The 17,127-nt window shown below is 47.4% G+C and overlaps 1 protein-coding gene across 3 annotated transcripts; it reads right to left on the bottom strand.

The window, feature by feature from the left end:
- Nucleotides 1–3,693: 3,693 nt before the first annotated feature.
- On the bottom strand, nucleotides 3,694–16,726 carry LOC112559524. 3 transcript variants are annotated; one of them, XM_025230843.1, is made up of 5 exons: nucleotides 10,028–10,523; nucleotides 9,413–9,665; nucleotides 5,539–5,777; nucleotides 5,019–5,259; nucleotides 3,694–4,921 (listed from the first exon to the last, which is right to left on the bottom strand). In XM_025230843.1, exons 3-5 carry the CDS (start codon nucleotides 5,754–5,756, stop codon nucleotides 3,710–3,712), a joined length of 1,671 nt encoding a protein of 556 aa, XP_025086628.1. In that variant the 5' UTR covers nucleotides 5,757–5,777; nucleotides 9,413–9,665; nucleotides 10,028–10,523; the 3' UTR covers nucleotides 3,694–3,709. The 3 variants fall into 3 exon arrangements, with proteins under 3 accessions (XP_025086628.1, XP_025086626.1, XP_025086627.1); XM_025230841.1 differs by lacking the exons at nucleotides 9,413–9,665; nucleotides 10,028–10,523 and adding an exon at nucleotides 16,002–16,726; XM_025230842.1 differs by lacking the exon at nucleotides 9,413–9,665 and having other exon boundaries at nucleotides 10,028–10,519.
- Nucleotides 16,727–17,127: the final 401 nt, after the last annotated feature.

Consider the following 17,127-nt stretch of genomic DNA (forward strand, 5'->3'; position numbering starts at 1 on the left):
GACATGCAGACATCTCCATGAATGTCAACACGAGGCACACACATGACAAACACTAGTGTTAGTAGTGAAGGTTGGCACATGGCGTGTGTCACTAGTGAAGGCCTCACAGTGTCACTGACAAATGTCACATAGGGTGTCACTAGTGAAGGCCTCACAGTGTCACTAACAAATGTCACATAGGGTGTTAAAGTGAAGGCAGTCACAAATGCACAATTTATCAGACTGCAGCACCAGTCACGTGGGATACTGCTGGGTGGTGACAGGTGGTCATAGAGTCGATGAGCAAAAAAAAAAAAAATGATTGCTATCTGGATTAACATCTGCCTCCATCTTTGGTTTGTTTAGTTGCCATTTCCAAGTCTCACTGCCAGCAAATATTCCGCTGCTCCCACCCAACCGTTTGGATGCTGTGTTTTCTCTCAGTGATGTCCATTTCTCCTTGAAGCTACCCCTACTCATACCCCTCCCGCCAAAAACAGGCTCCCACCCTCTGCCACCTTATCTACCCAGCCAGACCAGCCAGCCAGCCAGCCAGCCATCCACTGCAGCTCTTTGTTGTGGCGCGATATCGCCGTGCACAGCGGGTGGTGCAGCACGGGTGTGCCGGGTGGTCACGTGCAGTTATCCGGCAAGTGCGTGCGTGTGACTGGACCGTTGTCAGCAGTCCTCGTGGAGATTGGAGAGCTGCCGGCGCCCTCTACCCGTGAACTCCTCGGCAGGCCAGGAAGTAAAGCTCCGCTGCGCCTGAATGAAATAGAAAGCAGATTTCATTCTCCCTCTTGCTGCCAGTTGCCATGGAAACTAGCGAGCTGCAGCAGCTACATGGTGCATGACCTACTGTCATAACGGACAGACACATCACTGCTGCAGATTACCTTTCCGCCGATTGTTTCTGGGGCTAGTCTCCACAAACACCAACTTTGGACTGATTGCCGGCTCTCCAGTAATTAATAAGCTCTCCAGTAATTAATGAGCTCTCCAGTAATGAATGAGCTCTCCAGTAATTAATAAGCTCTCCAGTAATAATATCAATGAGCGAGGGCTCTTCTTGTGACGGGTATAAAGCGGGTAGATAACAGCCTCGTTCTGCCAGCATCGCCAGACTACACGTAGCATGTCTATATTAGGACTGGGTCCTCCAGGCATCAGACTTGTTTCTTTTCTGCTAAATGTGTAGATGATGTTTATATGGTGCTTTGTGTGGCACCCCTCTGGTGTTAATTGCTTGTACATACTGCTTGTACATACTGCTTGTACATACTGCTTGTACATACTGCTTGTACATACTGCTTGTACATACTGCTTGTACATACTGCTTGTACATACTGCTTGTACATACTGCTTGTACATACTGCTTGAACATACTGCTTGAACATACTGCTTGACAGATCGTCACTGTGTGCCGCACACACCTCCTCCCACAACAAAGGATAAGATGAGGGGAGGCTTGGGACACCCAGGCTGTCCGGTCTATGGTAGGCTTTCTCCAAGAAAGAGTAGACAGAAAATACAGGGGATAGAGAGAGAGGTTAGACCACAGGAGTAGAAGATAGACAGTAGGGGCTGACAGTAGGGGAGACTAGGGCTATATGGCGGCAAGAGACAGTACGGACAGAGATTAGGTAGTTAGACAGCGGGCGGAGTGAGAAGACAAACAAGGGGTGGCCTGGGTACCCTATTAAAGCATGCACAAGTGTGATCCCATCTTGTGCTACTTCTCTTAGGGCGAGAGTAAGAACAAACAGTTGCTCCATTCCTCGTCCCACGAGCTTTATCTGAACAAGCGTAAATAAAACCCAGTGCATGCAATATGTGTGTGTGTGTGTGTTAAGTGTTAGGAGGGGTGGCACCATAGGTGTGTATTGTAAACTGTGATGGCGGTAAGACACTGTGATGTACCCTGTACCCTGCCCGCAGCCAAAGACAATCATGTTTAGCTAACACACGAGAACTATAGAGGACAGCAGGACACGATATCCACTACAACACTAATAGCAATAGCTGTTTGTTTGTTTGTTTGTTTGTTTGTTTGTTTGAGGTTTACGTCGTGCCGGCAACTAAGTCTATATCACGGCGACAACAATAATAGCAAGGAATTATCATCAACAATAACAACAACAACAACAGTAACAAAAGCAGTGTTTGAGAAGCCAATAATATGTATACAAGTTACAAAAGGTCAAAGTGTAGAAGGGAAACTTGCAGTCTGCCAAAGCACTGACACCGGCAATGACTGACACTAACAATACTTGTAGATAATATCAAGTTTCAGTACAACAATGTTTTACACCTTTCTGTCTTGGTCAACACCTTGGGCTTTTCATTTACCAATCTTTTTAATTTGTACTGGTGGTTGTTGAAACATGCATTTCATGTCCCCTACAGACTGACGACAGCTGAAGGTAGAGTGACAGACTGCCACACAGACACTGATGTACAGAGTGTAGCAGGCCTTCAGTTCAATGTCTACAGCCCATGTACAGCTGGGCACCAGATACTAAACATTGCAGTTGCCTGACTAATAGACATGCACAGAAATGATACAGACAGGTAAGGCAGCACACAGCCTCGTTGTCTCCTCTCTCTCTTTCTCTCTCTCGCGCGCACACACACACATCTATATATCACCAAACGATGGTGAGATACTTATTCACAGGTCTGGATGGAGAGTTATATGAACACAAAGCACCGAGCATATCTAGAATAATCTGTACAAAGCAGTACACGTTGATTATTTACAAAGAACACGATAAAGCAGCAGAAGAAACTGGTTGTGTGAAGTCGCGGAGGTATGAAAACAACAAATAAACACGAGGCTGTGTAAAGCTGGCAGTGGAGGGATCAACACTTGAACTTTGTCCGACGAGGTGAGAGTGAGACAAAATACTCACTACACTGACGACTAAAATTAACAAAAAGACAACAAGACTTGTAAACCAATCACAAAACAAGCTGGTGAACTGATGGCCGCTGGAATACTAATTGTTTGTTTGTTTGTTTGTTTGTTTGTTTGTTTGAAAAGCTAGCGTTCGCGCACAGGGAGAGGTAAACACAGAGGGGAGTCCTACAGGAAGCACCACGTGGTTAAACTGTTCATCTCCCTACTTGGCAGTCTGCGACAGTTCGCACTTCAAACTCTTTGTACAAGCGAAGTCTGGTGAAGTCTGAGGAGACACCGGTCACGTGCAGCAGGCCGCGCGCCACGTGATAACACGCACAACGAGAACACGCATGTCCGCGCTCCTGCTCTAGTTTCCATGGTTACAATATGAGCATTGCTACACCTGTCAGGCTACAGCCTCTCTGAGAGAAAGAGAGAGTGTATGAGAGAACGAGAGGAGAAAAACCTTTACACTGAGGGTCGCTACACCAAGTCCTTGGCACTTGACTTTCTTCTCGTTTGTTGGGTGTCGGCGACATTGTTTCATACGGGTAGATACCTGTCATTCTCACCCACCGTCTTCAAAGATGTTTGCCTCTCGCTATTCAGCTGCCCGCTTTGTTCTACAGGTGAGCAGTGTCTACCTGAAGCCTTGAGAACCACAAATACGAGAAGGTAACCGAAGTTTGCCTGTTGGACCGACCGTACAGACAGGATGCTCCGTGATGCACAGGTGAGATGAGTGTTGATGTCCGCGCCACTGACAGCCAGACAAGGAGGGTGAGGTGTTTTTGTGCGCGCATGTCTGTACACGTGTGTGTGTGTGTGCTACTGAATTGTGTGACCTCGTGGTACGGTGCTGCCACCATAGCAACTGGCGGGATGCACAATACGACGATGAGTATAGAGGCTTCTCCCCACCCACCCCACCCACCCCAACGCTGAACATGGTTTGCTGACGTCACAGGCCACCCTGGGAGGAAAGGGCCTCAGAACACATCTGTGACCCCTGACCGCTGACCTCCCAGCGGCCGTCTTCCGTCCGACGCTGCGCCAGGTGCTTGGGGGGCAAGGTGCGCGTTCTCCTGTCTCCTGGAGCGTTGTGTAGGCCACGGTGAAGTCTCCACGCTCCGCTCGCGGGCCTCCCACCGTCTCCGGGCAACCGCACGCCACGCATCCTCCCAGCAAACGGTCCCTGAGAGCGGCCAGCGCCTGGCGCAGGTCCGGCAGGACGAACCACGACAGCGGCAGGAGGGCGGCGCGCAGCAGGTACAGGCGGTGCAGCGACACGTCCACCAGGATGACCACGTCCATGCGCATGTTCTCGTAGAACCACCAGCAGATCATCAGCGGCAGCTCGCACACCAGCGTCACCACCAGCGGCAGCAACATGTGCATGGGGCGCTCCACCTCCTCCCCCACCTCACACCTCGGCGCGGAGGACGAAATGGCGGCATCTGCAACCACCTCAACACAGCCGTCGCCATTAGTGGTGGTGATAGTAGTTGGGGGTGTGGCTGTGACGATGTCTTGATCAATCGCATCCCCGCCATCCGCAACGACGGTGACATCCGTCGCATCATCTCGTCCATGGGACCAGCTGGTGGGAGGCGACGGCAGGAGGCTGGCTTTGAACCCGTCCCGTGATCGGTCACCCGTTTCTTCTGCTGTCAGCTCGGAAAAGCCCTCCCGACTTGCCCTCCCTCCGTCTCTTGCTGATTCATGCGGCGGGGAAGCAGCAGCAGCAGCAGCCGCAGCACGGCACAGCGCGTTGTGTGAGCGCGGCGGGCGCGAGTGTTGGCGGGCGGTGGTCATGTCCAGGTAGCACACCAGCCCCACCCCCGCCGCCAGCAAGGCGATGACACCCACCGGCAGGTAGAAGACGATGATGAGCACGGCGATGCGGGCGGGGAAGACGATGTGCAGCGGGCAGAAGGTGTCGCGCCAGTAGTTGGACCGCGTCGTCTCGTCCACCGACAGCAACACCACCGGCAACGGTACGGCCAGCGCCGCCAGCCACGGCCAGCACACCGTCAGCACCTACAACAACGACCGTGACGTCACCTTAGCATCACAACAGTCCCTCTCACAGCAAGCACGTCCGCAACTTTCCTCCCAATGTGTCAAGGACCCTGACCTTTTTAGTCACGTGACAGACTCGCACGTGAGGCGGCAGACAGGCGAAGCCGGAGCGAGGTCTGGGTTGCAGCACGTCATACTGGCCGGGGAGAGTGGCCCTCCATCCCCACCTGTCCCCCAACAGCCGCCAGACGTACACGGCAGCCACCGTCACCAGTGTCCAGAAGCAGACAAAGTCCTGTGTGTAGTCACCCACTAGCTGCACCAGCACGTGCAACTCGCACGAGTGGTACATGGACCTGCAGCAACACGTCAGTTCATGATCATCTTTTGCTTACATTGAGGTCACGAGACATACAGCCCTCCTCAGGTTTGCACTCTCGTGCTTATTCAAGGTACATTACGATGTGAGTGTTCAGTACGAGGCTCATCTAATCATGGTGTTCAATAGGTTACCTCAAACTCACCTGGTGACGTAGGTGTACAGGCAGGTAGCAGACTCACCTGGTGACGTAGGTGTACAGGCAGGTAGCAGACTCACCTGGTGACGTAGGTGTACAGGCAGGTAGCAGACTCACCTGGTGATGTAGGTGTTCATGTAGAGAGGCTGTGTGAAGGCGCCCACCACCAGGTCCGCGGCACACATGCTGACGAGCATCACATTGCGCACGCGCGAGCGGGTCTGCCGGCACGACAGGATGACAAGCATGAGGGTGAGGTTGATGACGATGATGAAGACGCACAGCAACACGTCGACGACCAGCACGGTCCAGAACAACGCGCGCTCGTTGATCATGGCGCCGGCACGTGAGATAGTCTGGGGAAAAAAACAAACATACATACACAGATATGTCTGGATTGATCGACGGAAAGTAGTCAGAATGGATGAAGGAAAAAAATTATCTTTTTTCTCCCTCCTTCACCCATACATGTGTACACCAATGCGTGAGTGAGCGAATGAAAGAGTGAAGAGAAGAGAGCCAAGAAGGAAGGAATGAAGGTTCTGTCGACGAGGACCTCAAACAGTGCATGAGGTCGGTCTTACTAGGGGGGCACCTACAGTTGCCAGCTTTGTTTGTACCAGTCAAGATCCTCAGCCCTCCTCACTCCCCCCACTTCTCACCTACTTACCGACAGGTGACAGACGGCTGTGTTGCTGGACCCACCGTTAGGTCCACCGATGGTGTTGAGCGCTTGTCTGGTTACATTCTGTTGTGGCTGTTGTCTCTGTCTCGTTATTATTATTATTGCCATGTTCATGTTGTTTTGCGGTTTCCATGACAATAGCGCAAGACTGCAGCCAAATAATTGCGATACACCACATGGCCCTCCAGACAGCCAGACAGCTGAGATACCTCTCGTGAATGCTCTCTCTCTCTCACTCACACACGGTGCAGTCTCCCAGCACTTGCAGGAAAGAGATGAAATGGTTAAGAACCTGAGGTTCGCACGTGTGTGTGTGTGTGTGGGGGGAGATGTAGTAGTAACAGTGACGATGCTTGTCTCACCTGCCAGACCAGCCACACTGCATCATTGACTGACTGACACAAGCAAGCCGCTGTAGGGATGCGGGCGGGAGGGCGAGCCACCATCACGAGACCACCGTGGCCTCACACAAGGAGGGTTTATGCAGGGCGGCAGTCTGTCCATCCCCGATACGGTGGCAGAGGGCTTGTAATTTGCCTGGGATCACCGGCGAAATGTATCTCTACAATGCTCGTCACAGCATTGCTTTGGCATGGAAAATGTTATTGGTATTGGCATTCAGCAGAAATGTCTGCCCTTATCCAACTCACTTCCAGGATTCAAGGATGTTCCACAGACTGGGACGGCGAGTGGACTATGGGACGGGGAGTGCCATCATTAAACATGTAACAGCAAAGTTACCTCGACATCAGACCGGGTACCACCCGCAGACTAGGCCTTGGCATTAGCATGATGAGTGTTAGCACCAACCTAGGCCTTAGCACCAACAGGCTCAGCACTAGCCCAAAGTGCATGTTGACACTGTATTTATTTCAAGAACAAGGAGCTCTACAAGCAGAAAATGTTTTCAGCACCCTGCTCATAAAAAGTCCATAGTCTGATGGCGAAAAATGTTTTTCCAGGAGATAAACAAGCCTTCTGACAGCTTGTTCACCAACTTCGCAAAAACTCTGGAGAATTTTTCTCATTTTCTCTTAATACTTCCATTTAGATTAAAAAAAAAATAATGGAAATTATGGAAAAAAGGGTAAATTAAATTTACAACGAAACTCGCCGAGAGTTCATCGTCCTCTAAGGATCTGGGGCCAAGGTATGTGTGTGGTTCTCTCCAGTCAATGTAAAAGACATTCTAACACCTTGTTTGGAAAACTTTATTTTCTTTATTTTTATTTTCGGGACAACAGTATGTGTGGATAAGTGTTACACCTGCTGATACCTTCGCTAGCTACATGGTAAAATGACAGAACATGTGATCACACAGTCGGGTGTCTACTGATACACAGTCTCTGGCTTCCGGTAAGGATTGCAGCCTGTCGGGTGGTGCTCAGCTCACACCATGAACCCTGACCCCGAGTTTCACTTGGTCTGAAAGTCCCGACTGTAGAGAGCAGCACACTGCACACAGCATACATGTGATCACAAATGAATGTGTGATTGTTGTTTGTGAACACAGCCAAGCATGAATCACCAGACACCTTGCTGTCACCACAGTAGCAACAAGCTGAATGTTCTTTCCGGTGTAGGGGTCAACACCGGTGTACAGACACAACTGGTCATCTAAGGCTGATGTTTGACCTCAGGAAATCCCTGTCAACACTCGGCGACACGGCATTCAACATCTGTGTGCTAGAGACCATTGTCAGAGATAGTTTACATCGCTGATACGAACTTGAGACACAAACCGGATGTAGTCAGCTGTGGAGGAGGGTGGATGGTGTTACATAAGCTCCTGTGCAGGTCGTCTGCACATACAGTGATGGAGGAGACGTGGACTGCAGAAACCAACCAACCACAGACAGCAACAGGCCAAGCAAGCAGCCACAGACCTGGCTGATCTCTGCTCACAAATGTTTCTTGTCTCAGGACCTTAGATATGAGCGAGTGATGTGACAACGGCCGATGTCCCTGCCATCTGGCGAGCTCTTCTAATCTCTTGGCCACAACACGACACCAGCACCAGACAAGTCCCGACCGCGCATCGGGTCGCCTTCCCTCGAGAACAGATTGGTAGAGGACAGAGATGCTGATGGACCCGACAGCGACCCTTTCTTCTCTGACCCCACAATTATCGTACATCAATACTTCTCTGACCCCATACTTATCGGACATCACATACTTCTCTGACCCCACAATTATCAGACATCAATACTTCTCTGACCCCACAATTATCGTACATCACTAACTTCCATAGCTGTCGCTCTCTTTGTGACTCCTAATTAATTAATGCCATCCCTAACTTGCAGTCACCACTATCGTGTTCGTCTACCTGTCTTTGCTTTAAACTCATGTTATGTCTACTATTCTCTACTTGTTACTTTAAGACGCTGTTAAATATCAAAACACTATTCCTGTCGATGACTAAAACTCAATTTTTGTTTATTAATCAGCATTCCGACCTGGCCAGCGAGCATTCACTACAGAAAACTCCGAGTGAGACTAAACTAAATGTTAGCTTGCTGCCAGCGTATGAAGTTCCTGCTCATAGTCTCACACAAATCGCGTCCAACTTTTGTTTGTTTACAATTTTATGAGCAAAGCAGACGTCGACTGACTGAACTGATCGGGGACATGACACCAGCCAATACCAAAGCCTGGAGATGTTCGATAAGAGGATGAGTGAGGTGTGATAGAATGAATGCGACAGTAAAGCTCTATGGCTGCACCTGGCAAACATCGGATTCACGATGAGACGAGCTGTGACGTCACGTTTGTATACAGAGGCACGCAGCTTGTTGACAATGTAAATGTGCAGCAGACTATGGAGATGGCCGTGTCGTTGGCCTCTTTGTGGGAATAATGAGGTTAGCAGGCGTGAATCTCAAAATCAAACAGGGTGAGGATGATGGCCGTGTTTATACAGTCCCCACACTCGTCACAGAGCTTGTTCAGCCATCCATGAAAACACTGCACACACTGCACTGAGTCCTCGTCATCGCCTAGTGGCCATCCATACACCACTCTGACAAGAATGTCTTGCATCAAGAGATGACAGCAGACAAAAGGCGATGAGGGTCAGCGGCACCAGACGATGAGGTCAAATTCTAACAGAAGATAATTACAAAACAATTCAAAGAGGAGCACGATAGCACTGGACAGTGAAGTATGCTGAAGCCAGATGAAAAATGTAAGCAACGAATAAACATACTTCTACAACACACACACACAAAGTAAACAACAGACAGACGTTATACACACTCACTTCTACAACACACACACACACACACACAAAGTAAACAACAGACACACCTCCTAGGGTCAGGACAGGGTCACAGTGAGTGGTCGTTGTGAAAAGATGGACCTAGAGGTGGTAAGAGACTCAGAGTCGAGGGCTGACGGGTAGTCCACCCCAAGTTGATGAGACTGGGTAGGAGGGAGACCTCTGTCCACACATCTCTGTCTGTGTGGGACTGGCGGTAACAGGACATCCAGACAACCAGAGAGGAGGGCACAGGACGAGCTCACATGATTCACAGCTGCTAGTCAGACTCATTTCCTGAGGCTAAAAGCGACAATCAATAGATTATTATAAATATACTGACATGATAGACTGTTACAAGGATATTATGACAACAGACTGTGAGAATACACTGTTGTAAGAACTAATAACGGTCGGTTACACTAGACTGTGAATGACAATAATAAACACAAACAATAAACGCCTCATAAGACAGACCAGTGACACTCGACACTGAGTCTCTTCACAAACCTACCAAACTACAAAAAAGTGCTTCGCGGACAAATCAAGTCTCTTCACAACGGGTTCTTGTGTCCATGCCAGCAGCTGTGACAAGGCTCCCCCAACCACCCACTGCCCCTGCCACCACCACCACACACACACCTGCACACAAGAACTTGCAATACCTGGCTGAAGTGCACGTCTTGCCAGGTGGACACGGTCCGGCCCTCGATACTCCTCTCCAACAGCAGACGTTAGTGACCAGCAGGATGCACCCTCTCCCACACCAGCATCCCTCCCACTCCTGTTCACTGAAGCCAAGGGACTCGCCAGCTCCGGCATGCACGCGCAGCTTCCCGTGAACAAACTCGCCGAGCGCACGCGCTGGGTCCCGCTGCGGGGCGCGCGATGTCGGCAGCTATTTATAACTGATGCCAAACGCTCAATAGTGCTACAATTACCCACATTCACAGTACAAACCCCCCGTCAACAATTAACAACTCAAATTAGCTGCTGAAGTCCTGGCGATCGACCATATTGGAGTTTGCACTAAACTGGGGGTCGGTACCTGTGCACCTGCACACCTGTCTAGCGCCGACACCTGTGGCACCTGTAGGAAGTCTTATTGGCGACTACGTGATTAGCACACAAACCACAACACAGCTGATCTGCCAAGATCGAAACCAGTCTAAACGGTATTGACATGACACAAACAACTGATGTGTTCATTTCTCTCTCACTAACTGCCACACGTGCGTGCGTGTGCGCGCCTGCGTTTGAGTTTTTTCATGTGGCATGCACGCCTGGTGGTTGGTGACTACAGTTCACTAGCCGCCTCGACACCTCGTCTCCACCAGGCTGAAACACGGGTGGTGCCAGGCTCAGTGTATGATCTACCCAGCCTCTCCCTCTACCCGGCCTCTGGCTGCTGCATGATGTCAGTAAAACATGGCCGCACGTCCCGTCACTCAGCATCCACAGTCAAACTTACTCACGCATTTACAGACCTGTTACAGACAATAAACAACAAAATAATTGTTTACAAACTTAAACTCCAGTGTGCACCAATAAGACTGCAGCTAGCCATTAATGAGCTCAAGGTACGCGGATGGCGGATGGTAGAGATGGGGACAAGGACCCTCCCACGTTTTATTGTGACTATAGTGATATGACATGAGCTGCTTGCCCAGAACAGTCCTAGCACGGCAATCACACTTCTGTGACATGATATGAACTGCTGCTAGCACCCACCAAGCACATTAAGAGAGGGGTGGTGGGCTGCCCAGACAGTTTGGACACTCAGGGTGGCGCCAAGCGTTACGAGGGTCTGACAAGCACGTAAGTCACGTGACAAGAGAACATTGCCTTGGCTGCCCGGTCAGCTGTGAGGATGAGGGACAAAATGGAGATGTCAGCAACAGCGATGGGTCATTGATGTGGCAGTAATTGTTGTTTGCAGCCCAGCATTAAGTTAGCCTCATTGTCCCAGTGGAGGGACGATCGGGGCTGGACTGGAAAACGAGGTTAGCTGTGACGTCAGCCCCCTCCCAGACATGCAGCCTCCTTGATGATCTGACTGGCCCCAGTCCGTGCACTGGAAAATCTCATTTTCCCTCCTCACAAAGCCTTCGGTGCCTTATCAGGTTACGATGCTGGTCTCTGCTTCTCCCGACATGCTATGAGTATGAGTGAATGAAAATATTAAAGATAAAACCACGGACACGTCGAGGTCCAAGATAAAGCAAACCAAGCTCCCAAGTAAACCAGCCTGTTGTGTAAGCTTTTATGGTCTCAATCCTCAAAATATTCTCTACATAATTTTTGCATTCTGCCACACTAGTTCACAAGCTTTCAGGATATCCTCAGGATTATATTGTTTCATGAAAATGTGCAGGCTCTTTTTCAGGATGTTTGCTATAATACTACTGTATCTCATCACGTGCAAGCTGTAATCAATTACTGGAGTAGAAAGGGATGTAGGGAAGTGGACAGCCAGCGATTAGAGCATCACTATCCCACTGGGAGACACCCCAGCTGGTTTGATTAGTGTATGGTGAACCATTTGAACCAACTGGTTTGATATGGGTAGGGTGAACAAGTTGAACCAGAAGCTGATCGAGTCTTTGTTCACTTTAAGATTTGATGATGGTAGGGCATTGAGTGAAGAAAGGAACACAAAACAGTGTGCCCTGAGTTAAGTGGTGCCTGTAGCACTTCATTGCTGAAGACCAGCTTACAGATCCACCTTTACCTTCAGTTTTATTTTTCAAAAAACATGGAGTGTAAAACAAATATGTCTACCCTCAAACACTTCAGTCACACGATGTCAACATCTTTAGCAAATGCTTAGGCTAGCTTTCTACATATGGTCTACAAAGCTTCTGGAAGGTTTGGGGAGAGCCTAGTGGGGTCTGGAAAGCAAGTTTCTGCTGTGTTTCAGCAGCCAGTTGCCAGAGAAGTGTGTGAGGGTCCACAAAGTTTTGCATTTGAAATATTTACTCATGCTCATGTCTTTGACAAAACAGATAAGTAGTAGTCCACTTGGTATAAATAAAAACCCTCTGCACCATAAACAAAAAATAAACAACAGCAGCTGCATTTCCAATCTGCATCAGAAAGCATTACATCAAAGGTTGTGCTGTTGACGAACATGTTAATCAGTGCACATTATACCCACAAGAGTAGTTTAAGGCCGTCTTGCCATAATACAGAGAGTGCTGCTTCAGTTGTTTCACGCTGTGGTGAATGAAACCACTGGTGAGTACTAAGACAGTAAGTCAAATTATGATCAATAACAAACAGATACATACTAGAGAGAAGATGAAACATTGGTGACACTGTCAGGTTATCATCTATAACAAACAGATATATACTAGAGAGATGTCAAGACACTATCAATCACTGGTCAAAGGGAAGATATATAGAGATGAGATTATCCAAACACCTTTAACTCAAAAGACAAAGTGAAGATCGTAGTGAGTAGTGTGATAAAGACACTGGATAAATCAAAATACTGACAAAACCCATGCACCTACAAATAAAAACTACTATGAATGCCTTATTTAACACGGTAGTAAATGACTTCTCTGATACTTCGAAGTGATGATGTAGAAGTTGTATAGGTACGACCAAAAATACTATAATGTCCCGTTATCAACACACAATAAAAATAAGAACTTAATTCAATGAGTTAAGATCTTTTTAAATGACACAAGACCTAAATACTTGCCAACATAAGAATTTTATATTTGCCACAGTGTCATCTGTTTGTTGGCATTTCTGCTTCTTTGTTTTATGGTTAACTGTCCGTTCATTTGTAGTCTTTCATGCACAATGCACTCAGCTTGCTTGCACATGGGGATATTGGCTCTGTGTTATTTTTATATATATACATCAAAGATTGGACCGAACGCGAGATGCCAGACCTGCTCTCATCTGCTCAAGACAGGACCGGGTGGAAAATTATGTTTGTTGCTGCTGCCGGACGGTCCCCCCTACGCCCGGACCGGGCATGGGACTGAACTGAACTGAACTGAACTGTTATTGTAAAGTCTGTATTTGGTAGCAAACCTTGGTTTTTGGGCTGTCTTTTTTTTTTTTTGCCAAATCCTGTCCAGCCTCACCATTACTGGTGTTGCAATTCTGATATAGGTGTCTTGTGCAGCTGCCATCTTTGTGGAGAGTGGCTCCCTGCTATTTCAAGCTGTTCTCCTCCTAGAGCTGTACTCTATTCCAATCAATCTCTGTTTTTCCATTGCCAATACTTTAAACTATGATTTTGTTCTTCATTAAAGTGCTGGTGTCCATTCCACATGAATGTGCACTAGCTCTTAGTTTGCTGGTAAGGTCGTGCACTTCTGTTCATGCCTTCTATCGTGTTTACAATGTAGAGGTTTGATAACAGCCTCCTACCAATGGAAATGAGGGTGTGATTGATGCCTGTGAAAAGTTTCTTGCATGATGTTCTCCAAAAAGATTCTGAATACAGGTGATAGGGAGCACTTATCATGGAGGCCCACTGTTGTGTGAAAGTTATCCAGTAGTAAAGTACTCATTGAGCTCTTGTACAATGCTTTGGTGACTTGAGTGAGGCCCTCTTTCATGCTGAATTTCCAAATTATATGCCACAGCCCCTTGTGCCAGACTTCCAAACTCCTTTATAAAATCAATGAGGTTGTGGAGTGGATCCTGCTGATGTTGCATGTATTTTTACAGATTTACAGTTGAACTGTTCTGCTGTGCTCCTGCCTAGTTTAAAGCCAACCTCCTGAAGCTGTTCTGGATTATTATCAGCACAATCTTGTCTGAGTGGTTGATCAGCACTATTGTTCTGTAGTTCTGGCACTGTTTGCAGTTTCTAGTGAGCGCATCCATACTTCAGACCAATTCGTTACCAGATTCTTTGAGGGCCTTTGTTGTTTTATTTCCCTGCCTTCCTCAAAAAGCTGGGCTGGAACACTGTAATCCCCATGTGACTTCCCTTCCTTCAAACTGTGTGTAACTTTCCGACCTCTTCCCTTTGGACTGGCAGGTCTGTAGGCTCACTGGTTCTAGTCCTGTTGCTCTGGAGGACATTGATTGGTATCTGTCATCAACTGGCAGTCCCTGCAACATTCAGTCCACTGGATGAGTACAGCTGTGTTTTCTGTAAGAAAATGGCCATTGCTGCATTGGTGAAGTTGTTTAGTAGTTGGTAGGCCCCCTTCCCCTATGCTATTCCTTCTTCTATGATCCTTGATTGGTCCTCAGTCCAGTTCTCCTTAACTGCCTTCATCCCCTTTCTGATGCTGCAATTCACTGATGTTTGCCCGGATTCTGTTTCAGGGCTGCTTTCCCCTTCTCTCCAATGGAATCTAAAGTAATTTTATGACTACTGTCTGTTAGTCTTTCTTCACTAAAATACAGCTATTTCATGTTTACTGATTGATGCAGAAGCTAATTGTGCAGAACCAGCTGAATTCCTGGTCTGCAAACTACTCGGCACTGATGACACACCCTGAAGTGCTTACATGTTGAAAATTGCTGGTTCAGAAGAAATTAACATATCACAAGAATATTTAATATTCCTGTTGCTGGCTTTGACACCAAAATGCAAACAAAAATTGTCAATATGAAAATATAAAAAGCTAAGGATTTTTAAATGAGGTAAATGATGCAAACTAACACTCTTATCATCTTATATCAGACCTCTTTAATTACCACCTTGTTCACAAACAATATAATTATGCATGCATATCTTAGGCTTCATCTGTAAATGTGTGGATTTGCATTAGCCTCAAACATCCACACATTTTCTAAAAACATGAAGACACATAAATGCCCATCTTTTGGCATTCTATATTCAATATATATTTGGAAATCCTAAATGCCAGTTTGTTTTTTAGCCTGTGCATGACATGTAAACAAAAAGAAAACAATTCAGTTTATACAATATACTTTTTTCTAGAGAAACTAAATAATTTTTAAGACATGAATGTAAATTTTATTAGCAAATATTCCAAAATCGTAACACCAGATGTGTTGATGCTCTCAGAATACTTTTAGGGCATTTGTGTGCAGTAGTGATGGGGGTGAGTGTATGTGTGTAATGGGGTGAGTGTATAATGGGGTGTGTGTGTGGACTCGCATGTCTGCGTCTTAATTGCAAGAGCGAAAGAGAGAGCTGAGAGAGAAAGTGAAGAAAGATATTGATATCGGGGTGGGAGTTGGTTACAGAAACAAGTCTATATATCACACTAGCAGTATCACCACGATCGATGACAATATTTAAAAAAGGTTGATCGAATGTTATCCCCTGTCGAATAGCCGTTCCCCCTATTCAATAAACATTGCAGAAAAAATCCATTTAAATATTCATAACAAACTTTGACATAAAATGTTTGTGTAGCCTCTTGCTGTTTTGCTGGCAGGCGCTGAGATGTGAGTCTGGCAATTGCTGCACAGCAAAGTTAGTGTTGAGGTGTGCTGACCCACTTACACACTAACTTAAGTTCCTCATCCTCTGTGTTTGCTTGTCCTCACACTTCTCTCGGTTGTGGGAGGCGCTGGCCGTGCTGTAGCTGTGTGTGTGTGTGCAAACAAGTGGAGGAGAGAGAGGAGGGAGGCCAGTGGCCGCAGCCAGCCATGTGTAACAACAACAACAAGCAGACGTTCACTTACCTCTGCTCCTCACGGCAAGCACATCGCCCAAACTTCTCCACAACGAAATTCCTTCCTCTGCATGTTACCGGTCTTCCATTTTCAATGAATTAATTGACACATCTTTGGATTCATTCGCTCCAAGCAGCGAGATGCCAACTTGTGCCTGTCTTCCAAATTTCGTTCGTCTGGCAACCGAGCAAGCTTTGGTGGGTCAAGGTCAGTGGAGGCGGGGTGGCAGTTGTTGTGGTCCTGACTACACGGGGGGCTGTCTGTGTGTCTGTGTGTCGGTGTGTCTGTGTGCCGAGCTGCACACTTATCGTCTGTCAGTCGTTTAGTGTGAGTCTTGTTGTGGACAGCAGACAACGCCCGTCTCCATCCTTGTCTCCAGCACGGTGCAGGCTGAGCCGCTGCATGATGCATAATTAATGTAAAGTACTTGTAATGACAGGAATATCAACATCAGTTTTATTGTGGCTGTGATCATCTTGCCACGCGAGTGTGTCCATTACTGCTCAAACTACATTTACTAAATCTTACGAAGACCAACTCAATCGGAAAAGTCTTGAGACAAGAAACTGCACATCAAGACCACCTTGCTGCTGCCAAACTAGACCTGGTGTCCATACCATGGATTCAGCAGTGGCTGAGTTCAAGAAAGATATCAAGGCAAAGAGATACACAAGTGTAACATCTTTGGTGTAACTAGCAAACTCTTCTGTAACCCTTTAAACTTTCGTCCTCTAGTCGCCAGAGCAACCTGCAGGCAACTCACTCAGGGCACTGAGCCTCCCTGCACACCACTGCTTTGTAAACTGCATGACAATCATTTTCAGAGGTGTACCTGTGCTAGGAACTTGTTCTAACACAGTCTCTCGTGGAAGCCTTATATATCAGCTAGGTAGGGAGAGGACTAAGTTGTACCGGTGGATCAACACAAGGGCTACTTTAAAGGCACAAGCACCAAGATGTAGAAATGTCTGAAATTTACAGACAGCAATTTCCGAAATACACGATGTGATGCTAGTCTGACACTACGACTTTGCATTGGTGTTCACCAATTTTGTACTCAGCCAGTGACTACAAGGTTTGAACAACTCAACTCAGTTATTCTCCGATTATTCCACTCGCAAACCCACTCTCGCTC

Source organism: Pomacea canaliculata, linkage group LG3, assembly GCF_003073045.1.
Source record: "Pomacea canaliculata isolate SZHN2017 linkage group LG3, ASM307304v1, whole genome shotgun sequence".
NCBI lineage: Eukaryota > Metazoa > Mollusca > Gastropoda > Architaenioglossa > Ampullariidae > Pomacea > Pomacea canaliculata.

Excerpts from the sequence above, each read along its gene's own strand:
- LOC112559524 (XM_025230841.1), bottom strand. The coding sequence starts at position 5,756 with ATGATCAACGAGCGCGCGTTGTTCTGGACCGTGCTGGTCGTCGACGTG. Across the intron at positions 5,260-5,538 it reads ATGAACACCTACATCACCAG|GTCCATGTACCACTCGTGCG; the intron begins GTGAGTCTGCTA and ends GTGTTGCTGCAG. Across the intron at positions 4,922-5,018 it reads TCTGTCACGTGACTAAAAAG|GTGCTGACGGTGTGCTGGCC; the intron begins GTCAGGGTCCTT and ends TCGTTGTTGTAG.